Below are 25252 nucleotides of genomic sequence, written 5' to 3'. Positions count from 1 at the left end.
GAGAGCCCACGCAGCACAGATCAGCACAAAATTTCATGGTATAGAAGTGGTTAAGCAAAAGGTTTGGCCTTACGAAGGCTGGAATCTAGTCCAAATCAAGTAAATCTTTTGATGCTTGATATTTATTTTTCTCTAAGTAAGTTTGTTCATTGACTTATTGCACATCAGGTGATTGGTTGCAACCTGATTGTCCTGCCTTTTGTCCACACAGTGTCACAGGTTACTAGGGAGAGGAAGTCTAACAATTACATACTAGGCCTATGTCATTTATATAAGGTCTAACAGAACTGGTAAGTAGAGCCAGTGGCTGGAAAGTGTAATGGTTAAAGAGTAACTGTTAGGCTTAAAAACAAAAATCTATTCCCTATTTCTATCGGTAATATAGATAAAATGGATACTAAAAAGGCAATGCCTAATTTAAAAACAAATCTTACTTTTTTTTAATTGTAGATAACTCCTCATGTCCCCAGCTCTAAAGGACGCAGCAAGAAGCCGCATAACCGAAGATGCAGTGCAGGCTGGGGCGGGAGGGAGTTCTCCTTTGCTTTTCTGCCCAGACACAGCTAGTTCAGCCTGATTGGCTGCAGCCTGTGTCACTCAAGCCTGTCCCTCTCTCATTGGCCGCCTCGCGTCTGCACTGTCCGCCCCCTCCCTGCACTCTGTCGGCATCTCCGCAACTTTATTCGGGGGCAGCTGGCATCTCCGCATCCATGGGGACCCCGGCCCCGCCACCATTCACAAAGGGACTCCCCCTGCATTATCTCTCCACCTCACAACATCCCCGCCCGCAGCACCACAGAGCCCAGCGGGGAAGAACACACGCAGCGCACACAGATTCTCCTCTGGTGCTGGAGCTGCATATATTCTTCCCTGCTAAGTGCTGTTATGCTGGGAGATGAGATGGACGCTGCAGGGCTGAGGGTAAATACAGGGGGAATCACTACTGATATAGTAGCAGGGCTGGGGGGTTCTCATGGATGCAGGGGTGTCAGTAATATAGCGCTGGCAATTGCTGTAGGTAGGAGGGAAGGGGGGTAAGGGAGGAAATGACCTCAGCAATGGCTTCACTGGAGGGACTAAAGATGGCCCCTGCCAGGGAACAGAATTCTCTGCATTTCCGTATTTTCGTTTTATAAAATTCACTGAAATGAAATCGTGGACAGTGCAATACATCTGTCATGTAAGTAGAGCTAGTATTTATCTACTTATATGTGTATGTGTTTATCCTGGCATAGTATGGCTGACAGCTCCTCTTTAAGGGCTCTGCTTCTAACACAGGAAACCAAGGTACATATCTTGGCTCTTTCTTTTCAGTAAGCCAGCACCTATGCAGTAAGGAGACCTTGGGCAAGGCTCCCTAAAACTGCTAACACTGAGAACGCTTTAGTGGTTGCAGCTCTGGTGCTTTGAGTCCACCAGGAGAAAAGCGTGCTATAAAATGTTTTGTGTCTTGAAAAATACATTTTTTATAAAGGACAACTGAGGTGAGAAGAATATGGTGGTTACCATGTTTATTTCCTTTTAAACAATGCCAGTTGCCTGGCAGCCCTGCTGATCTATGTATAGTACTGGGGGGTGGAGGCGCCCAAAAATAGGTAATGTAATGAAACAAAAATAAGGTGCAGGGAGGGTGTCTTTACCACTCCACATGGAAGAACCCAAACCACAGGGTTAATGTAAAAAGATGAAATTATTTATTCAGCACGATTAAAAGGACTAGTCCTTTTAATAGTGCTGAATTCCCCTGTTGGCGATATACGGTGCTTGCAGGGACTGCATCCCACCTTTGTGAGTATAAATACTCTTAAACTACAATCTAACACCCCACAATACACCACCACTTGGCTCCTGGTCTCTCCTTGTCATACAGGTGGCTGTGGTATCCCCACAGTGACCACTTTTTCTACTAGAACTGCTGATCTATGTGACTGCAGTAGTGTCTGAATCACACCAGAAACAAGTATGCAGCTAATCTAGTCAGATCTGACAATAATGTCAGAAACACCTGATTTGCTGCATGCTTGTTCAGGATCTATGGCTAAAAGTATTGGAGGCAGAGGATCAGCAGGATTGCCAGGCAACTGATATTGCATAAAAGGAAATAAATCTGGCAACCTTCATATCCCTCTCGTTACAGTTGTCCTTCAACCAATCATTATTGCCATAGCGTGTGCCGAATCAACTGTGTGTATCATCCTGTACAGGTGAACAGCAGCATATTTATCTCTTAACTTGCTGAAGGATGTTTTTTTTTGTTCCATTTAGAAATCGTGTGACTAAGCTTCCATTTCAGCCCTCTGGTATGCAAATTCTTAAGCTCCATCCCCACCGCGCGATTTTCCTGACGATCTGCAATTTTTTTTGAGTGACGAGCGGTCATTTCTGCTATTTCGCAATGTGGGTACAGGCACGCAATCACACAAATTACTTTTAGCGGCATGCACCAATAATGAACGTCACGGCAGATCTGATGTTTAAGATCCCCGACGACTCCAGCAAATACCGCAATCGCTTGACTTCCTGTTCGCGCCCGTTATGTAATGCTGTGAGCAGGAAGAGGTGTCGCTGAAAAACTGTTGTCAAGGGGACGTCGCTGAACCCGTCGGGTGGTACTTAGCTTCAATAATGCACTTCAGATGTAACAGAAAAGATACGCTTGAGCCACTAAAGAATTTTTGTCATTGTCGCTGACTTTCTTACCTTGGACCTTTTTGAAAACTTTAGCGTTCATAAACTTCAAAAACCTATCTGCATAGAAGCTTGGCCTGTGAACTGACACTGTGTCCTAGAAAGAAAAGAACAGGAATCCATGTTATAAAACAGTAAATCCAGCTAATGCAAATTCCTCTCATAAGCCCATGAGAATACTTTCCCCCAAAGAAATTCTTGTGAGAGCAAATCCTGTTATAAAAGATTTTCCCCTGGCTCCCCTGGAGGATTCTTATAAAATAAACCAGTGTACTAACACTAACAGGGAATGTACAGTGTGTGTGTGTGTGTGTGTATCTACAGTAGAGGAAATAATTATTTGACCCCTCACTGATTTTACATACCTGATATTTAACTCTTTCAGGCAGAGAAAGAAAAAAAGGAACACAACATAGTTATTTGTGCGCTAGGCACTGTACATACCCATGTCTATCTCATCATGTCACATGTCACTTCAGGTATCCTTTAACCGAAGCTCCTGAAAGTCAGTAACTAATATATATATACAGTGGAGGAAATAATTATTTGACCCCTCACTGATTTTGTAAGTTTGTCCAATGACAAAGAAATGAAAAGTCTCAGAACAGTATCATTTAAATGGTAGGTTTATTTTAACAGTGGCAGATAGCACATCAAACGGAAAATCGAAAAAATAACCTTAAATAAAAGATAGCAACTGATTTGCATTTCATTGAGTGAAATAAGTTTTTGAACCCTCTAACAATAAAAGACCTAATACTTAGTGGAAAAACCCTTGTGTGACGGACGAGCCGTCAGTGCGCAGAAAACGCAACCGCAATCGATTTCCCGCCTCGATTGTCGATGCGCTGCCAAATCAGAATCTTATGTTGGTGGACACCAGGCAGTCCAGCCTGGGGGGGGGGGGGGGTCTCTGCAGTCTTCAGGGGAGTTAGTTAGCGGAGTCTTTTCATGAAGCCTGTGCCCTGTTAGCCAGAGGTGTAAACTCAAAGTTTGTCTAAGCTGATCTCACATTCAGATGTTAATTAAAGGAACCGAAAGGGCCCTAGCCTTCTGCAGAGAGTCCCTGGCTTCAAGCTGTGCTGATGGCCCATCCATCAGGTATAGGTGATAAGCACCATGACAGAAGCAATCTAGAGTGGAAAAACTCAGACACTCTGGCACCTTCCCCAGCAGGGGAGCCGACATGTGGCTTGCTGCTGCCAGCTTCAAAAAGAACCTCACCTAGGGATAAACTGCTATATGTGTCATATTTTCTGTGTTGCCAGGCTGGCAGACCCTCCAAACTAACAGAGCATGTAGGGCCCTGTCTGGCTCTAAGAACATTTCAGAACATTCTGAGGTAAAGACTGTCAGTTAGGCAGTTCGAAAGTGCCCTGATGATACCACAGGGGTCCCGCCCCTCATGTTTGGTATCAGGCTGCTGGGTAAATCGAGGCAGACCTGAAAACATTAGTAAATCTGCCCTGACCTGTACGGTTCTGTGAGATAGAGCCCATATGTGGTTAAGACATGATTTCTGGTCCCCAGGACAAGGGGAGGACTCATCTCATGTTCTAAGGGGGTGTGTGGCCCTGCCCTCACTCCCTCCTACTGGATCAGGGGCATACGAATGGCAGAGGAGACAAACTCAGTGTCCTCCACCCTGAAACATCTTGAACTCATCTGTGCCAGCTTGAGGATATGCTGGCATCCACCTGGTCTGAACTCTGAACTTTGATTGAAACCAAGAACTTTACAAGTTTTCCCACTAAAGGACATCTTTCCAGGAACTAAGTATTTTTTCTCCCTTCTTTTATTTTTGCATACTGGCTATTACTGTTTTAATAATTGTTGATTTTAATAATTGTCTGTATATATAAATTATTTATATTGCTTTCAATAAACCGACGCTATCGTCAGTTGTTGTTCTAGCTACCCTACTATTCAGCACGCACAGAACTGATCCCGGGTCTCTGAAGAGACGCTACTATTGGTTGTTGTTGGCTAGACAGAATAGAGTGTGTTTAACCGGTTTTATTCGCAGGACTAGTCAGTCAGCGGGCTCCTCGGGCCCATGGTATCCGAGGTGGTGGCAGTTATACCCTGAATTAGTGTGTATTTTGTAATTACCCTATCTCACAGGCTCCCTTCTGGTTTGTCTGCAGCTAATTCCCAACGGTTCCTGCGCATTGACTGCGACCAGAGTTCGCACGATCCGTGCGCTGGCACCGTTTGGAAGGCCATTTGAGGTCTGACCACTAGGGCCTCCTGTGACACCTTGTTTGCAAGCACAGAGGTCAAACGTTTCTTGTAATTGATGACCAAGTTTGCACACATTTTAGGAGGAATGTTGGTCCACTCCTCTTTGCAGATCATCTCTAAATCCCAAATGTTACGAGGCTGTCTCTGTGCAACTCTGAGCTTGAGCTCCCTCCATAGGTTTGCTATTGGATTAAGGTCCGGAGACTGACTAGGCCACTCCATGACCTTAATGTGCTTCTTCTTGAGCCACTCCTTTGTTGCCTTTGCTGTATGTTTTGGGTCATTGTCATGCTGGAACACCCATCCACGACCCATTTTCAGTTTCCTGGCAGAGGGAAGGAGGTTGTCGTTCAGGATTTCATAATACAGGGCTACGTCCATTTTCCCGTTAATGCGATTAAGTTGTCCTGTGCCCTTAGCAGAAAAACACCCCCAAAGCAAAATGTTTCCACCCCCATGCTTGACGGTGGGGACGGTGTTTTGGGGGTCATAGGCAGCATTTTTCTTCCTCCAAACACAGCGAGTTGAGTTAATGCCAAAGAGCTCTATTTTGGTCTCATCAGACCACAGCACCTTCTCCCAGTCACTCACAGAATCATTCAGGTGTTCATTGGCAAACTTTAGACGGGCCTGCACATGTGCCTTCTTGAGCAGGGGGACCTTGCGAGCCCTGCAGGATTTTAATCCATTGCGGTGTAATGTGTTTCCAATGGTTTTCTTGGTGACTGTGGTCCCTGCTAATTTGAGGTCATTCACTAACTCCTCCCGTGTAGTTCTAGGATGCTTTTTCACCTTTCTCAGAACCATTGACACCCTACGAGGTGAGATCTTGCGTGGAGCCCCAGAGCGAGGTCGATTGATGGTCATTTGTGCTCCTTCCATTTTCGAACAATCGCACCAACAGTTGTCACCTTCTCTCCCAGCTTCTTGCTAATGGTTTTGTAGCCCATTCCAGCCTTGTGCAGGTCTACAATTTTGTCTCTGACATCCTTGGACAGCTCTTTGGTCTTTCCCATGTTGGGGAGTTTGGAGTCTGCTTGATTGATTGATTCTGTGGACAGGTGTCTTTTATACAGGTGACTAGTTAAGACAGGTGTCCTTAATGAGGGTGACTAATTGAGTAGAAGTGTCTAACCACTCTGTGGGAGCCAGAACTCTTAATGGTTGGTAGGGGTTCAAAAACGTATTTCACTCAATGAAATGTAAATCAGTTGCTATCTTTTATTTAAGGTTATTTTTTCGATTTTCCTTTTGATGTGCTATCTGCCACTGTTAAAATAAATCTACCATTGAAATGATACTGTTCTGAGATTTTTCATTTCTTTGTCATTGGACAAACTTACAAAATCAGTGAGGGGTCAAATAATTATTTCCTCCACTGTATATATATATTAGTTACTGACTTTCAGGAGCTTCGGTTAAAGGATACCTGAAGTGACATGTGACATGATGAGATAGACATGGGTATGTACAGTGCCTAGCGCACAAATAACTATGCTGTGTTCCTTTTTTTCTTTCTCTGCCTGAAAGAGTTAAATATCAGGTATGTAAGTGGCTGACTCAGACAAGAAGTGACTACAATGTGACCCTCACTGATAAGAAATTCCAACTATAAAACACTTTCCTAGCAGAAAATGGCTTCTGAGAGCAGGAAAGAGATAAAAAGGTTCAATAGTTCATAGATTTTAGCTCTGGCATACTTCAATGAATGTGTCATTGTGCAAAAACAATAAAACAGTTACCGTATTTTTCGGACCATAAGACGCTCCGGACCATAAGACGCACCTAGGTTTAGAGGACAAAAACCAGGAAAAAAAATATATACGAAAACCTGGTGCATCCATGGTGCAGGGGCATCTTGTGGGTCTTCTTCCAACCTTAATTATTATGTCCCCCTTTTGTCCGTGATCCCTTTGTACTTTTAGTGTCTTCTTGCTGTCCTCTTCTACCCTGCTTGTGTCCTTCTCTGTCCCCATATGTGCTCCCTGTGTCCTTATCCTTTCCCCGTGTCATTATCTCTGCCCCCTGTGTCATATGTGCTCCATGTGTCCTTATATGTGCCTGATGTGCATTATCTCTGCCCCTGTGTCCATATAGCTGCCCCAGTTGTCCACATAGCTGCCCCAGGTGTCCATTTAGCTGCCCCAGGTGTCCATATTTCTGCCCCAGGTGTCCATAGAGCTGCCCCCAGTTTCCATAGAGCTGACCCCCAGTGTCCATAGAGCTGCCCCCAGTGTCCATAGAGCTGCCCCCAGTGTCCATAGAGCTGCCCCAGGTGTCCATAGAGCTGCCCCAGGTGTCCTTATTTCTGACCCAGGTGTCAATAGAGCTGCCCCCGGTGTCCATAGAGCTGCCCCCGGTGTCCATAGAGCTGCCCCCGGTGTGCATAGAGCTGTTCCCAATGTCCACAGAGCTGCCCCCGGTGTGCATAGAGCTGCCCCCGGTGTCCTCATGTCGGCTTCCTCGAGCGCTGTCCCTAATCCCCTCTGTCCCGTCTGGCTCTGTGAAGTGTGAGGCTTACCCCATAACGCCGATATGAGTATCGGTAATCCTCGTTGTAAAGCCGCTGAAGAGCTCGCGCTCGCAGTCAAAGTACCGGTAATTCATTCTTCACTTCCGCATACGTCACTAATGCGGAAGTGAAGAGGGAATTACCGGTACTTTGACTGCGTGCGCGAGCTCTTCAGCGGCTTTACAACGAGGATTACCGATACTCATATCGGCGTTATGGGGTAAGCCTCACACTTCACAGAGCCAGACGGGACAGAGGGGATTAGGGACAGCGCTCGAGGAAGCCGACATGAGGACACCGGGGGCAGCTCTATGCACACCGGGGGCAGCGCTGTGGACATCGGGGACAGCTCTATGCACACCGGGGGCAGCTCTGTGGACATTGGGAACAGCTCTATGCACACCGGGGGCAGCTCTATGGACACCGGGGGCAGCTCTATGGACACCGGGGGCAGCTCTGTGGACATCGGGGACAGCTCTATGCACACCGGGGGCAGCTCTGTGGACATCGGGGACAGCTCTATGCACACCGGGGGCAGCTCTATGGACACCGGGGGCAGAAATACTGTATCTGCATAAACAGCCTGGAGGAGCCAGGGGAAAGCAAACTAAATGCCTGGGGACATTGCCGACAAGCAGATCGGAATGTTCCACTACCACTTCTTTAGGGGAGGCAGGTCTGTTTTGGCACATTCGGACCATTAGACGCACCAATATTTTCCCCCTCTCTTTGGGAGAATAAAAGTGCGTCTTATGGTCCGAAAAATACGGTAACACTTGAAAAGTAGATTTAAAAATAAAACTGTGGAATATTTTAAAAAGTCATTTTTAGGAGGAGGATAGATACAATCATTTATTTCATTCGTTTATTTACGCTTCGGGCGTCTTTTAAGCCTACAGAAATGAATGGTTTGAAGAAACATCTTCTTATCAATCACAGAAAACTGACCAGCCTCAAAGAACTAACGTTTCTGTTTAAGTTTGAAATAATACGTGTATTTAGCAGATATTTCAGCAGCACGATTACAGAAATTCTCTACTCAATGTTATTTTGTTTGTTATCTGACAAACAAAGCCATTGCTTAACTCTGAGGGATTAAACTGTAATTCCAATCACAGAAATAGGACAGTGTAGCTTTCCATGTGACAAGACTAAAATCCAGTAGCTTATTATTATAAATGCTATTCATAAAATCCTGCAATCATTAACTATTACAATTATTCAAGAGGGGGTACCAGGGAACACCCACAAACACTTCCATCAACATTCAGAAGAAATAAAACATTATACTCGCATAGTATTGTGACTAACTGTTACCGGTACATCTGAAAAATGGATAAAGGGACTACTGGAAGGAATGCGGATTCATTAGTTTGGGTAGGGGTGCTCATCAGATTACTCTCCTACATCACTGGGCTCCTGACTGAATAAGGAAATGTCCCCAGTGGCATGGTGTGTGTGTGTGTGTGTATGGGGGGGGTGTTTGTGTGTAGGGTCAGCCACCACCCACTGCTGACATAATATGGTTGTTGGTAACTACAGTTCAGGGGATTCACACGATTTCAGAGTCTTTCTCTGCCCACTATCAACTCTAATTTATTTACTATAAAAACAGAGAACAAACAAATCCATCCTAAATGATTCTTTATTTTACAGGTTGGATTTGCATTATCAGTGGCTTTTGGGCTCCCTCGCCGTCCTCCTGTGCCACTTATGGCCCATACTCACGGGCTACAATTATCGGCGCAACACGCCCCGTGAGTATGAGGCGTTGCACGGGCGCGCACCCCGAACCGTCGCTCGTCGCTGATGTCGCCAGGCGATTGGCGCGGTCAATCGCCTGGCGACAGTTGCCGCCGCAACTGTCGCTAGTCCGCGTGGGTATGCGGACTAGCGACAGCAACAAGCAGGGAATACATTGAGCTTCCGGCGGGGGAAGGAACAACAGCGACAGCTTTCGTCGCATCAGTTGCCAGGTCCCTCCGCCGTGTGTATGCGGAGGGACCTGGCGATGAGCTGTCGCCGGCCTATCGCGCACACGCTCCCGTGTGCTAGCGACAGGCCACAAATGTAGCCCGTGAATATGGGCCATTAGATCCTCCGCTATGTGGCACGTACAGTCCTTTAGTCAGGGCAAGCTGGAGCATGCTGTTACGATCGCTTCTGCAGCGTTTACTGCTGGCTGCAGTGGTATTGCAACCCAAGCAGTTCTGATGTCATTACATGCATTTGCTTGCATAGTTTGGTTTGCACTTAAACTAGTTGCTGATTCCATCTGCAGTCGCTCTGAAGTTAATGACAGTTTATTTCCATCTGCAGTCGCTCTGAAGTTAATGACAGTTTAATATGCTTTTGTGTATACAAACATTGTCTGCTGCAATGGAGTGGCAATCCCTTTCCTGCAGGCTGCATATCATTGTCTGCCTTTTCCTGCTGTCAGCCTGTGATTAATTACCATTCACTTGTGTGGGAATCTGCAGGTCTGCTCCCATTGGATGACCTCAGTATAAAGAACTGCTTCCTGCAATGCTCCATGGGCTACCATAGTCTCAGATTCTGTCTGTTACTCTGCTCGTGCCCCACCTCGTTCCTAGTCCGTGTAGACTGCGCTGACTCCTGCGAAGGGGTCAGCGAGTCCTCCTAGTTCTGCTCTTATTCTAGAAGTTGTTACTCTGCTTGTCTTGTGTCATATATTGGTTCATCGCCAATATATACGTATACTTGCACGTTTTGTTATTTTCCTTGTATTCGTGTTACGTTGATACATCAGTGTCGCTGATATATACGTACACGAACTGTTTATATCCTGTGTTCAGTTAGTCAGCTTTCCAGCACGTTTTGGTAGTTTGCGCGTATCGTGATCACCCGTGCTGAGTTAGTATCCTGCTCCTGGTTCTGTTTGTGGATTGCGTTCATCTCTGCGAAGAGATAGCGAATCCTTCTGAGTCCTGTTCCCTGTATTGCTCCAGTCCTAGTCAGTGTTCCTGCTTATGTCATATATCGGTTCATTGCCGATATATACATATGTTAGTCAGACGTTACAAATCGTTTTATTGATAGCTGTAATTGTAATACGCTAGGAAAACATACTTATTGTATATTTGTCTGTGTTACGTTCATCTATCTTGATCCTCCTATTTCTTGACTATCCTGTCCTGTCTTTGTGAGGCACGCCATCGCTGCTACGCATTGCTGCCTCATTCCAGTCTGTCTTGTTGTGGACGCTTGCTGTCACTAAGTAGCGGCTAGCTAGCAAGCGTTCATTCTGTCTACCTGTCCTGATCTCCTCAGTTCTGGTTTATGCGCTCAGTGCTACTTTGCGCTGAGACGTTATCACGAAAGTATTGTTTGTGGCTGTTCGGATCTGCACCAGCTCTGTGCGCCACAATCTCCTATTGGAGTCAGTCCTCCCCTCCACTAAACTGGGGATATCCTGATTCCTTGTGCTGGTGTGTGTACCTCCTTCACGTCAGCTTATGTGTTGCATGCTGACTGTGGAGAATAGCCCAACAAGCCTAACACATGCGCAGTCCAGATGCACGGTACCCCCCCCCCCCCCTGCCGGCACAGAACTCTCCCGGCGACAGGAGCGAGATGTGGGTGGATCTTTAGTATTCCCGTCGTCTTTCACGCAAAGTGCCGCGATCGTTTAAACTCTCGTTCACGCCCATCATATGCAGTCGCGTGGATATCGCAGAACCTCATCATCGGGAGGCGTCGCTATGAGGCTCATCAATCCATAGGCAGGTGAATATTTAGCTTAAAAATGCTTATCGGAATCAATTGTCTAGACTCTAGAGGAATTGCCACGTTGCTGTGACCTGGCAGCTTCACATATACTTATGGGCTTTGAGAATTGAAGGGGTTGTAAATTCCAGGCTCACTCAGTTGAGAGTGCTTTACGTAACAGACTTTTTATCAGAAAAGACACTTGCCTTTGGATGATATTTAATTACTGTTAAAAAGTCTGCTTTTCATACTACACGTGAGTGAATCCAGCTCATAATAGCTCTTCCTTTCTATATATAAAGCTTAGGTCTCATGTCAAGACTTTACTGAAAGCAAAGTTAGATGAACACATTTTCCTGCCAAAATATTTTGGCAAGATATAGCTCACCTTACAAAGCTGAAGGTTATAACTCATGTGAGTACATAAAAGGAAGTGGCAGGCAGCTATGGGGACTCAGGAAAGTGTTACAGCCATATTCTATAACATATTAGTAAGTAGGTAGGTGGTAATAAGCGAGATAGAAAAACATAAATTGCCCTAATACATGTTATTTGAATAATTAAAAAAATGAAAGGAAGCAAGAAGACCTTTAGCCATACATTTAAAGACCTAGCATAAGCTGACAATATACAGCTTGCCCTGCATGTGGCATTTTTATTAATATAGATTTTCTGATCTTTATTTTTATTAAAGGGACCCCGAGCAGTGCCTGAAATTAAGAGTACACTTACCTGGGGCTTCTTCCAGCTCACCGTAGGCAGCGAGGTCCCCCGGCATCCTCCTGGCTCCTCTCCGTATGCCTCCGCCACCGGCGTCACCCGGGCCGGCTCTTCCTGGTTAATGACGCATGGCGGGTTTTCCGCGCATGCGCAGACCTGTCACGCCGGCCGGTGTGATGACGTGAAGCAGCCGGCGTGATGACGCCATGCGTCATTAACCAGGAAGAGCCGGCCCGACAACTGGCCCGGCTGTCACCGGTAACGGGGGTCGGCAGAGACAAAAGGAGAGGAGCCAGGAGGACGCCGGGGGACCTCGCCGCCTGCTCGGGGTCCCTTTAAAATTACTAGCTGAAGACCCAGTGTTGCTTTGGAATGTATTTGGTCAGTCAATGACCAAGTTGGTGAGCTTTGAGGTCCTTGACATCAATAATGTGAGAATTGAAGCAGTTTAAATTGTCCTCCGTGTCTTCCACTGTCCCCAGTGTCCCCCTCTGTCTTCCATCTCAGAGATGAGGGGGACACTAGGAGGACACGGGGACAGAGGGGGACACAGGGGGACAGTAGGAGAACACAGGGAAACACAAGGAGGACACAGGACAACACAAGGACAGAAAAGGACACGGGGAACACCAGGAGGACACAGGACAACACATGGACAGAGAAGGACACAGAGACACCAGGAGGACAGGAAAGGTACAAGGGGGACACAGGGGCACACAAGAGGTACAAAGGGAACACAAGAGGTACAAGGGGGTCATAATAATTAGAGAAAGAAGGTCCACAAGACACCCTGCACCATGGACGCACCAGGTTAAGTATATTTCCCTGTTTTTTGTCATCTAAACCAATAAACCCCCGTTGCTTTATGGTCAGGAGCATCTTATAGTCTAATAATAGGGTACCTAGCAGAAATACATAACATTTCTTCCATTTAAAACAAGAAAAAAAAAATCTATGAATTCCCAGAACTCACCCCGTCATAAACTAGCGCTTTCCACGAATGCTCCAACTTCTTTATCAACCTAAAGACAAAATAACAAAAGTGATAAAACCAGCCGTATCCGTTCTTCCTAATGTATCAATATTCTAGTTCCCATTCTTCCACGAGGTCCGTGTATGGAAATGCAAATAGCAACATTTTAAACTGCAATAATTGTTATAAAACCTGTGAGTTAAAAGCCTTATACTATACCTACCTGTAAGACTGCAGTATGTCAATGATGCCCGTAAAAAGCAGTAGCCGCTCACCCCTCTGGTTTTTCGCTGGAATACCACCCATCCTATGAAATTTAAAGAACATTAGTACAACAGATCATCAAATTTTTAGAATTCATGATCTCTTCCAGCTCTAGGTTTACAAATGATTTTTTTTTGCAAATGATTAAAACAAAAATCCTCTTTAAAAAGATAAACTACTTACTGTTTCAATATATCAGATCTTACCAAATTCTAGGCAACATGCATGAGACCTCTCTGTACTCCACACCTCTGTGAGGCAGAGGTCTGCCTATTCTGCCTACTAAAGCCACAATTCCTGGAGAATTGCTACCTGCTATGACTGTCAGGCTCTTGTAAACAGTTAAATGTAGGTAATGTGACTGGTCTCTCTAAGCTGGTACATGTCTTTGAGGAGAAAAGAGGAGCACCAGGTAACAGCAGTTCAATCGTTATTTGAAAAATTATAAAAAAATTAAATATAATTTGTGAAAAAAGAGCCTTATCTCACCTAAGATAAGCACAGATGTATCTTCACGCTGGATCCACATACCTCGGTGTTGTCAGTTCCTCGCTACAGACGCTACTGCGCCTACACAGGAAGCTCCTGGTGACGTCAGCGGGAGTGAGGCCGCGCAGAGGTTTGTGACAGTTGCAAATACTGGAAGCAAGCTGCGGCGGGGGACCGTTTTGTCCCGGGGCGGGCCTAGGACCTCTAAGGGGGGGGCCGGTAGAAGCCCCAAGTAAGTAACTTTTCTTTTTTTTTAATCCTTACAGTATTCCTTTAGGACATACATGTCAAACTCTGGCCCGCAGGCCAAATCTGGCCCTCAGAGCCATTAAATTTGGCCCTCAAGTGGTTTCCCCACTTTGCATTATGTTTGGCCCACTAGACCACCAGGGAAGATATATTGGAGGTGAAGCCCAAGAACACCTAGAAAGCCATATGGGGGAAGTAGGAGGAGAGCACTTAACACTAGGAAACAGTATAGGCCTCTAGACACCAGGGAATTGTATAGGGAAGGGTGGGCCATTAGACACCTGGGAACTTTAAAAGGGATGAAGGTGGCCAGTAGACATTGAGGTTGGCCCGCGACTAGGTCCAAGTGTTCAATTTTGGCCCACTTTGTATTTGAGTTTGACACCCCTGCTTTAAGAGGAAAAACTGGTAGGGTCTTAGGAGGGAACATAAAAGCAAGCCTGCCTCTTCTTGTCTGAATAATTCAAATTTTTCAAGGAGTGATACAAAGTCCAGGGTGAATGAGGAGAGGAACAGACAATACATAGAGGTATATTGATCCAGCATGAACATACCTCTGTGCTTACCTTAAATAGCTTTGCCTCAGTCAGGTATCCTTTAAGTAATTCTGGCCCTGAACTGGGCTTGAAGTATTATGCATACTAATAGTATTTTCAAACAACAGTTTAAATGACTTACGTGTCTTCTTTGATACCAGGATCGACAGCCTTCCCTGGTCCTTGTATAGACTCCAGAGCAGTGGAATACAAAACTTTCTGAACTGATGGTCGCTTGTTGTCTATTGAATAGTGAGACGTCTCGCCTTCCTTGTCTTTGGATGCATGGTCCAGTATGTGAACTCCAAGCAGCAAACTGTAGTCCATAATTTTGAAACTTTCTAGAACCTGTTAATTACATACATTTTTTTAGTTCTCAAGGACACAGCAGTTATAGTTCAAACAGACAAATTAAAGGGTTGTTAACTCTTACACAAATCACATTTCAGGCAAATGGCCTTCTTGCTTGGAAATAATAGGCCATTCCTTACAAAAGGAACTATGCCTGATTAATAAATGTCCTTTTGCACGATCAACAAACCCCCTCTTATGTGATGGGAACCTACTGCAATCAGTACAATCATTTACAACAGTTTCACATATAGACAATGCAAATCCATATAATATGCTGTGTAAAAAACATCAGCAAATTAAATCAGACATTTGTAATTTTTGCACGTATTATTATTTTAACTATATCCTCTCCCTCGTCCAGTGACTTTCTGTAAAGCTGGTCATATTAAGAGCAAGCTGTGGTAGATCGGGTAAATGAGCAATACCTTCCCAATAATGATAATATACCTGGTCTACCATCTTGCACCAGTAGATATCACACAAGATTTCATTAGAGATGCAAGAATTACTTTATGTGTATTTGATAATCACAGCATAATGGAGTTCAAAAGCAGGTTTCTTTGATCCACACTATATGCAATATTACATAGCCACCATTCCACTTGAAGAGATGACGTTTGTTTCCATTATAAGAGCATTGAAAAGGGTGTGTATGGCTTTCCTTCCAAGAAGTGTCTTATCATAAACCAGAATAATGACATATGCTTCAACAACTCTGTCACATACACCCTACAGGGAAACATACCAGCATACTTTAACCATATGGCTAAAAGCCAAGCACAACATATACCGGTAACCCTACAACCAAATTATATTACATTGTCTAGGGTTAGAAATTAATTTCACTTCAGCAACAACTTTTAAGTTTACATTTTTTTAAGCATAAATTAAGAAATAGATATTCTTTCAGCATTTACTGCCATTGGTTTCTCTGATGGAGAAATTTCATCTCACTTCTTATTCTCAGGTTCACAATTTCAAAAGACAGAGATGTCCTAAAAGACAGACATGCCATATCTTATACTACTAAAAAGAGACATAGCAAAAGAAGAACAAATACCGCTCTACCCTCAATGCCGGACAGTGCTGGATCCTGAAGGCTTAATCCAAACGATACTAGTAGAAAGACAGAGATGGTCCGCACTTGTCCATTTAATGGTAACTTTATTTAGGACGTATCCAGCAACACAAAGCCGACATGTTTTGGACCTAGGTCCTTACTCATGGCTAACTATGAGTTAGCCATGAGTAAGGACCTTGGTGTGAAACATGTCGGCTTTGTGTTGCTGGATACTTCCTAAATAAAGTTATCATTAAATGGACAAGTGCGGACCATCTCTGTCTGTCTTCTAAAAAGAGACATAGACATTCTCCCAGATAAGTTTGGTTCTAAAAGCTCTGCACCATGTGTAACATATATATTTTAACCATGACCTGTTGGTGTGTTACTCTGACTCCGAACTGATTGGATTTTACCAACACGTCAAGCTTTGCAGCCCCCTTTACTGGATTCCTCTCCACTGATACATTTTTGTTCTATTGCCTCTCCAATGATAATATAAACCCTTTGGTGCCTAACACTAACATCATGCCTACAAAACCTAAAAGAACTCCCAAACTAACAATACACTTCTTTTCCCCCCAAATACTCATTAAAACAAGTTTAACAATACAGTGAAGGTGAAAGGCTCTGGGTCAAAATGATCCTGTACCGAGAACATCATTGTGAGATTACACAGTTGAGTGTATAATCTGTGCATGTCAGGTGCCTGTTATTTTCTTAGCATCTGTGTCTTGTGACCATGATGCAGAGAACTCCATTCATTTGAATAAAGTGGTCTTGTCACTAAAAAGACTTATCATCAGATTCTTGTTGAAAGTTGACGCTTTATAACAAGATACTACATTGCTGCACTGTTTTCCTGCTACTGACACCCCTGGGTCACCACAGCAGACCTCACTGTACAGCCACTTGAGAAATGCCTTCAGCAGCTGATTTATTTATTTATTTATTGTATTTATAAAGCGCCAACATATTACGCAGCGCTGGACATTAGTTTAGGTTACAGACAATATTTAGGGGTGACATACAGCAAAATGACAATACATGAATACAAGAAAGACCACAGTATGAGTACAAGGTAATGCTTAGTCACTGGAGGGGAGCATGGAGATTAGGCAAGTTAGGTTCACTCAGATGCATAGCATAGGTTCACAGTAATGGAGGTGCATGATCAGGTAGGACACAAAAGGAGGAGGACCCTGCTTGAAGGCTTACAATCTATAGGGAGAGGTAGGGACACGAAAGGTAGGGGACCAGAGTTCAGCTGTGGGTTTAGAGCACTTGTGAGGGGTAGTAGGCCAGAGTGAAAAGGTGAGTTTTGAGGGCTTTCTTGAAGATGTTGAAGGAGGGGGCTGCCCTAATGGGTGGAGGTAGGGAGTTCCATAGTGTTGGAGCAGCTCTTGAGAAGTCCTGGAGGCGTACATGGGACTGGGTGATGCGGGGGGCGGTTAGGCGAAGGTCATTGGAAGAGTGTGTGAGCGGAGTGGAGTGAACGGCTGGATTACAACCTGTAAATAATTAGTTTATGACATAAGGAAAATATTGTATGAAGGACCTTGGAATAACGGTGGGTGCCCGCTTGCGGTAGCGTTTGGCAATTCCCAGTGATTCAAAAATTACTAGTGATTTCCAAATCGACGAAAAAACGCATTTTTCCAGGGATTCCCAGAGCGGTTGCAATGTTGCCCTAATTGGCATGAATACAATTGCTTTGGGGAAATTGGAAAAATGCTGGCAGCTCTTTTCAAATCGTTCTGTGATCGCAATGCTGCACTGGGTTCACTTCCATAGGCTTTCAGTAGCAAAGCACTTTTAGGAATCACTGGGATTCCTAGAAAGCATCATTGTTACTGAAAGTGCTCTAGTGGATACTTAGCCTAAAAGCTTATCAAGCATTATTGCTGTAACCATGCTCAGAATATCAGATCATCACACAATGCAAATACATGAGCAAATGATGCAGTTAAGGCTCCCTGCACACTGCAAATCCGTTTTCCGATTCCGATTCCGTTTCCGATTCCGATTCCGATTCCGTTTCCGATTTTCCTTGAATACATTCAACAGAAAAACGGATCAAAAAACGCAGCATGCAGTTAAGATTAAAAATCTGAATCGGAATCGGATGTAAAAACAGATTAAAAAGCGGAATCGGAATCTGAAATGCATGCAGTGTGCAAGAGGCCTACTACTGCAGTTTCTATCAGATAGTCCTGTACTTCTCTTAAGGTGGCCACTAATGATACAATTTGCTGAACGATCGTTTACGAACGATTCTTTGCATGAATGATCGGAAATGATTGTTTGGGACCACTAATGGAGAAATATCTCCTAACCAATCTGATCAGATTAATAAAATCGATTTGATTATTGTATCATAATTGTATCATTCTCATGGTCTGAAAAATACAGTAATAAGATAATTAGGATAAATGAAAGTCTATCCCACTGTTCCACTTTAACCACTTAAAGTGAACCTCCAGACTAAAAATCTACTCAGCAGAACTGAAAAGGCTTGGTGTTTCTTTAAAGAGAACCCGAGGTGGGTTTGAAGAATATTATCTGCATACAGAGGCTGGATCTGTCTATACAGCCCAGCCTCTGTTGCTATCCCAAACCCCCCTAAGGTCCCCCTGCACTCTGCAATCCCTCATAAATCACAGCCACGCTGCTGACAAACAGCTTGTCAAAGCTGGCTGTGTTTATCTCTATAGTGTCAGTCTGCTGCTCTCCCCGCCTCCTGCAGAACTCCGGTCCCCGCCTGCATCCCTTGCCTCCCTGCTGATTGGAGGGAAGGGACGGGGGCAGGGACCGGAGCTATGCAGGAGGCGGGGGAGCAGCTGAGACTGACACTACAGATGTAAACAAGCCTCACAGCACGGCTGTGATTTATGAGGGATTGCAGAGTGCAGGGGGATCTCAGTGGGGTTTGGGATAGCAACAGAGGCTGGGCTGTATAGGCAGATCCAGCCTCTGTATGCAGATAACATTCTTTAAACCCACCTCGGGTTCTCTTTAACAGTTTCACAGCATCAGAACTTTGTTTTTCTTACCAAAGCATCATTTTTAGCAACATTTTTATCTAAGCTCCACCCATCAAAGAAAAAAAGCCCGGGCTTTTTTTCCTGATGCTGTGCAGAGCATGATGGGATTTCCTATGTTGTTGTTCACGTTGCCTAGCAACTGGGAGAGGTGCTCAGGACACAGGACAGTTGGAACTGTGTCTCATGCTTCCTGTCACCTCCTTTCAACCAAAAACATGGCTTCCATCATGAAATCAAACATTTGCCTGTTCTTTTAAAACAGGGTGGGTAAAAGATTATATTACCTATCTATTTTAATTAACATAACTAATGTAACGTAATGACAGTATGTTTGTTTAGGCTGGAGCTCCTCTTTAAGGACAAGGCCATTATGCGCAGATCTGTGCTGTGTGGGCTCTCCAGCCCACAGCACAGATCTGGAATGAGGCAGGGCGACCACTTCCCCCCTTTTTTCCCCACTAGGGGGATAACCTGCTGGGGGGGGGGCCTGATCGCCGCCGCTCTGTGTGGCCGCCTGTGTGGATTTTCCCTGGCCAATCAGCAGCAGTGCCGTATGATGTAAACAGCGGGGATTTCTTCCCCGCGTGTTTACATTTAGCCTGCGAGCCGCGATCGGAGGCTCACAGGCTGTTCAAGGAGGCACCCTCCGTGAACTGACATGGAACGGCCGCTCGAACGAGCGGGCATTTCCATGGAAACACCACTTCGACCTGCCGACGCCTATCTGTGTTAGGCGGTCGTTAAGTGGTTAAGCCACTTCAAAAAATTGGCAAGTAAACCATAGATGAATAAAGCTGCAGTAACAGCTACATCATTTGTTCTTAATTCATGAGTTTGTACTGTGTCTGTGGGTGTCGGTGTGATATTCAGAGCACAGTAACATCAATAAAGATTGGTAAGATTTTATACAGAGGTACTTCATACTATCTTCACTATCTTTATTCCTTATTCCTTTATGAATGGACTGCCCAAACAGATTGTGCATGGCTGTAAAGGAGCTGCAAAGCCAATGAAGAAGGAATGAAGACATTTTTTATGGTTAATCAAAATGACTTATAGGTGGTAACAGTTCCTTTGAAATATTGCTACCACAGCAGTCATACTGCTGCTACAAATCTCTTTATGTGTGACATAGCCTTACAGCTCTCTAAAGGGAGGGAAATGCCACCTTTGCCAGCTATCATTAGAATTGGTGTCCCATTGGAGATTAATCCTCTACTCCTGTGTTGCTGATAATATAAATCATGAAATTCACCTTACTTTTTACTTTACTGTCAAATGTTACAGTGACATAAAGTGAGGGGAATCCCAAAATTTGAAAGTAAAGGAAAAATCTCCTTCATGGAGACAGAGACAGTGATACAAAACTGCCTCAAACCAGTAGTGTAACTAAAGTACCTATGGCTCAAGTGCAAATTTTACACTAAAGCTCCCCCCCCACACACACACACACAATTGTTCTTTTTTTGTAAATAAGCTTTTTAACTATTAGATTATTTCATCAAACCTATCACACACTATTCAATTTTCAAAGCAATCAACCAGATTTTCCAACACATCCGATCAGATTTTTATTTAAAAAAAAAAACCCTGAATAATCTATCGTTTTTTTATTGCTCAAGAAAATATTCTTTTCAATTTCTAATCTATATGATTAGAATAAACAGGGAAATCAAACTGTTGATTGTACCTTTAGTGAATGCACACCTTGCAACCAGCAATACTGCCAACACAGCCAATTCACAAACTGGTAAGTATCTCTGTGTGTCTGTTACTGTACCAAAATATGCTGTGATTATACACATTTGGCAGCAGTTAGTTGTGGATGTGCAAACTGAAAAGCTTAAAGTCCTTCTCCAGTTTAATTTGTTATTACCTCCTCCTTACCAATAGTGTAAATATATATGAGAATTCAAATAGCAGTGTGGTCATGTGACCCACCCTGCTAAAATGTTGTTGTTGTTGGAACATACAGGCCAACTCTGCCAGTCTACAGGAGCCTGCTGCTGAAGATATGTATGCCCCCATAGTCCTTGTGTTGCCCTTAGCCATAATGGGAGGGGCCTGAATAAACACTGTTATTGACAGGATGAGGATGTGGGAAGCAGCAACAGGTGACCATGGAGCAAATCTTACTGCTAAGAAAGTCGGAGGCAAGCACTAGAAAAATGTAAATTAAAACTTGAGAGTGGCTTTAACGCCAATGATATCTAGAAAATAGGATTTCCTTCCTTCCCAAACTTTTGTTTTTCTTAGCATTTTCGTAAGGGGGCTTTTAGGACCATTGTAGCCTCTCACACACTCCAATGAGTTCTGGGTCACCATGAGCTTGCTAGTTAGTCTGTACCTCTCGGTGTTACAAGCCCTACTCCATAGAGCCAAATTAATCCATGCCATGCACTGATGAGGATCAAACAATCCGAAACAGTCTGTATGCATGTTAGATTATTATGGCTCTGTACAAATTAAAGTGGATCCGAGGTGAACTTGTACACATTGCATAATTGTGTTCCTTTCCTATTGTTTATAGTGCATTCCTCAAGCCAAATACTTTTTTGTTTTTGTTGTAATACTCTAATTCCCTATAAACTAAAAAAGCCATGCCCACAGGTTTTCAGAGAGCCTTGGCAGTAGCAAGGGCTCATGGGAGCTCAGTCTGGGCAGGAGGAGGGGGAGGTATTACTAGCCAGAAATTTCAGAGGCAGAGGGGAGGAGGGAGGAGGAGAGGGGATTAGGCTGATGGCTCAAGATACAGATAAGCCTGCCTCTGTGTAATGTTTACAAACAACATGGCTGCTGTCATTGTATCACATAAATAAATAATAATATTCTATTAAAACTGTTTGCAGCTAGATTTGCTGTGTAAAAGATCTAAACTTTAGATAAGATATATAGACAAGTTACTTGTTATAGTTAGCTTTTCATCTCGGATCCGCTTTAACAAACTGACACATCATTGCATTCCAGCAGTTCTGGAGGTGTGTTAGCTTCTAAGGGTAACAATGGTTAATTTGCATATATTCAGCAGTGATGCACTGGGAGACATCCCAAGCTCACTCCAACTTGAATTATCGCAAATTCTTTCTGTTTTAAGAAAGCAAACTTTTGTCTTCCTTCCTAAAAAAATCATTTTTAGTTTGTAAGACCTCATAGACACTTTTTGACCAGCACAACACCTTCCTGCTGCAGATGGCTGCTCTGCTCGATCAGCACCCAGACTACCTCTCTGATCATACCCCCCCCCCCCCCCCCAATTCTTCTTGCTACTGAAATGTTGTTTTGTATTGTCTATGCCTACTCTATGTGCATTCTACTGTACCATCCTAGATGTTAAGCACATATACATCCATTTACCATTCTATCAGGTTGCCATCTTTGAAAGATGTTTATTGGCTCTAGGAATAAGCTGAGTATTAGCATCTTCGATAGTGTTTGGTATAAACTTAAAATAAAAGATAATACAGATATAGTTTTTGTCAAGCTACAAGCAGAATACAGTGGATGTAAATTACTCTGAAAGCCATGCAATTGCCAACACAAATTTCTGTGTTTGCAAAAATGCTGGTTCTTGTAATATGAAAATCACATCAGCTTAACTGAACATCTGAGGATCATGGACACTAGGATAAGTCACCCTAAATGCTTGCATAATTTTCACATCTTTTCAGTTACTCCTATCACATTGAGCAGATGAGGGCTGCTTGGGTGTGTATTCAAACACATCCGTCTTTCAGTATCAAGAAGATTAAAGACATTTAACATCAACACGTTTAGCACTCGCTCCTTAGCTGGATTGGTCTACAGTATATAGTTACATGCTCGTGCCATCATAAGTAGTTAGGAAAAACAGATGTCGAACAAATGACCAAGTCTATTAGATACAGTATATTGTTGGTAATAATCCACAAATGGCTGATCATATGATTCAATATAATTCAGGCAATGTAGTTGTAACTAAAACAAAAGGGATAGATAGAACTAAAATAAAATAAAATATCTCCTGCAGGATTGATGTCGATAGATTATTACATTTAGAAAGCGTGACAATAAGAGGGTAAGTATTTTTTTTTAAAGTTTGTCTGTTATAAAATGACAAAAGGTTTGGTATAATACCCCTGAACCTACACAAAAACTGCGGAATAAAGCCCATACCTATTCCTGAATATGATCCCGCTGCTTGTTGTCTTCATCTAAAACCCTCCCCCCCCCCCCGCCCCCCAAGTGGCACATTCTTTGCCTGTGAAGAATTTGAGTATTTGAAGATCAAGATCATTGACTGGCCTCGGTGCACTGCTATATGCTAGATTCTCACCAGAGTCGACCATAACCGGCCACCTAAATTGCGAACAATCTAGTGTATGAGGCTATAATCAGGGATTATCTACAGGGTTTATTTTCTAAACCAACTGCTATTAAGGTGGTCATGAATGGTCACATTTGTAACTGCCAAAATTAAAACAGTAATTCTCAACCAATTGTTTTGTTTAAAAAGTCTTTTCAATCTATCATACACTATCCAATTTGCTATAAATGAATCAGGTAATTTGAGAAAATCAAGATTTTTCTTCATGGAAAAGAAATTCATCTATGTGTTTTAATATAAGCGTTTTATCAAATAATTATCATAATCACACCATTTAATAATTGTTCCACGTATGGCCACCTTCAGATACAACACAGGGACCTTCCCATTTAGCCCATCTCCTTGGAGGGCGTGGGAGAGAAAGGCTAGGTACACACTGAATCTGCTGTGATGTGCATGCTGCACATTGCAACGGATTTCAAAACTAGCCCATCCCGGCAGCGTATTACTCAGCTCATGTTCTAAGGATGGAATCCGACGTGCAATGACGGCAATGCACAGATGTAATTGTACCCTTATGGGACCACTGCATTGCGATGCTGTGCAATTCTAACTTGCATTATAATGCACCACAATGCACATCTGTGAAAACATTCAAAGGAAAACCAAATAAAATGTAGCCTCTTCGATATAGAAAATAATACCAGTAGGTATCTTGCAAATTAGAATATTCTCTTGATGTTAGTATTTGTTATTCAAATCACCAGCGACTGAAATGTGAGCAGAGCTGTATTTCCATCTCTTTTTCATATCGGTGAAACATGTGACAAGAATACACAATATGGTAACCTGAATGATCACGCTGACAATTGTTTCACCCACAATATTCCTGTAACTTATTTGGCACGCTGTCTGTAGTGCATTTCTGGATAATTTGGAAAAAAAAACTGTTCCGTGCGTGGCCATGTTATTAGTGTGCGCTGCTATTCCACATTGCAAATATTCTGTCAACACTGGGAATGTGGCAGCTTTCAGCCAGTCACTCAGTTTGTGCAGGCAGGAAAAACAAGCAGCGACTGTCCCTGGGCTTTGCATCTGATTACTCATGCAGGCAGGGGAAAGGAAACTGGACTGTTTGTACTGAGCAGATGCCATGCTAGAAAATTAATGCAACTTGGGCTTACAGTCAGTTTGGGAAATTCATAACCAGCTGAAAAATGATGTGCAAGAGGTGAGTTCTGGGAGGTTTGGAAACTTCCACACTGCATATTTGTTCCATGACTTTGTAACATAACAAAGGTGACAGCCTGGAACATGCTCCAACACCTTCAAAAGTTAACATAAAAGAAGTTGCAACCCTTTCATTTAACAGTTGCCTCATCTTGTTAAAAGTATTCTAGCTTAACCATTGTCTCACTATCTAATGATTCCAATTATGTACAGTGGTGTGAAAAACTATTTGCCCCCTTCCTGATTTCTTATTCTTTTGCATGTTTGTCACACTTAAATGTTTCTGCTCATCAAAAACCATTAACTATTAGTCAAAGATAACATAATTGAACACAAAATGCAGTTTTAAATGATGGTTTTTATTATTTAGTGAGGAAAAAAAACTCAAAACCTACATGGCCCTGTGTGAAAAAGTGATTGCCCCCCTTGTTAAAAAATAACTTAACTGTGGTTTATCACACCTGAGTTCAATTTCTGTAGTCACCCCCAGGCCTGATTACTGCCACACCTGTTTCAATCAAGAAATCACTTAAATAGGAGCTATCTGACACAAAGATGTAGACCAAAACCACCTCAAAAGCTAGACATCATGCCAAGATCCAAAGAAATTCAGGAACAAATGAGAACAAAAGTACTGTAATTGAGATCTATCAGTCTGGTAAAGGTTATAAAGCCATTTCTAAAGCTTTGGGACTCCAGCGAACCACAGTGAGAGCCATTATCCACAAATGGCAAAAACATGGAACAGTGATGAACCTTCCCAGGAGTGGCCAGCCGACCAAAATTACCCCAAGAGCGCAGAGAAAACTCATCCAAGAGGCCACAAAAGACCCCAGGACAACATCTAAAGAACTTCA

The 25252-nt window shown here is 43.5% G+C and overlaps 1 protein-coding gene across 4 annotated transcripts in view; it reads right to left on the bottom strand.

Moving 5' to 3' along the window:
• The window catches only part of PIP5K1B (phosphatidylinositol-4-phosphate 5-kinase type 1 beta), a 233510-nt gene that overhangs the window by 58534 nt on the left and 149724 nt on the right, over positions 1–25252 (bottom strand). For all 4 annotated transcript variants that reach the window (XM_068236042.1, XM_068236025.1, XM_068236034.1 and 1 more), the window contains exons 8-11: positions 14547–14752; positions 13090–13173; positions 12867–12915; positions 2701–2785 (exon numbers count right to left, since the gene is read on the bottom strand). In XM_068236042.1, the coding sequence (XP_068092143.1) occupies positions 2701–2785; positions 12867–12915; positions 13090–13173; positions 14547–14752 (424 nt within the window). The remainder of the gene's footprint in view (positions 1–2700; positions 2786–12866; positions 12916–13089; positions 13174–14546; positions 14753–25252) is intronic.

The sequence above is a fragment of the Hyperolius riggenbachi genome, chromosome 1 (genome assembly GCF_040937935.1).
Source record: "Hyperolius riggenbachi isolate aHypRig1 chromosome 1, aHypRig1.pri, whole genome shotgun sequence".
Taxonomy (NCBI): domain Eukaryota; kingdom Metazoa; phylum Chordata; class Amphibia; order Anura; family Hyperoliidae; genus Hyperolius; species Hyperolius riggenbachi.
This window is presented reverse-complemented; position numbering and strand designations above follow the sequence as displayed.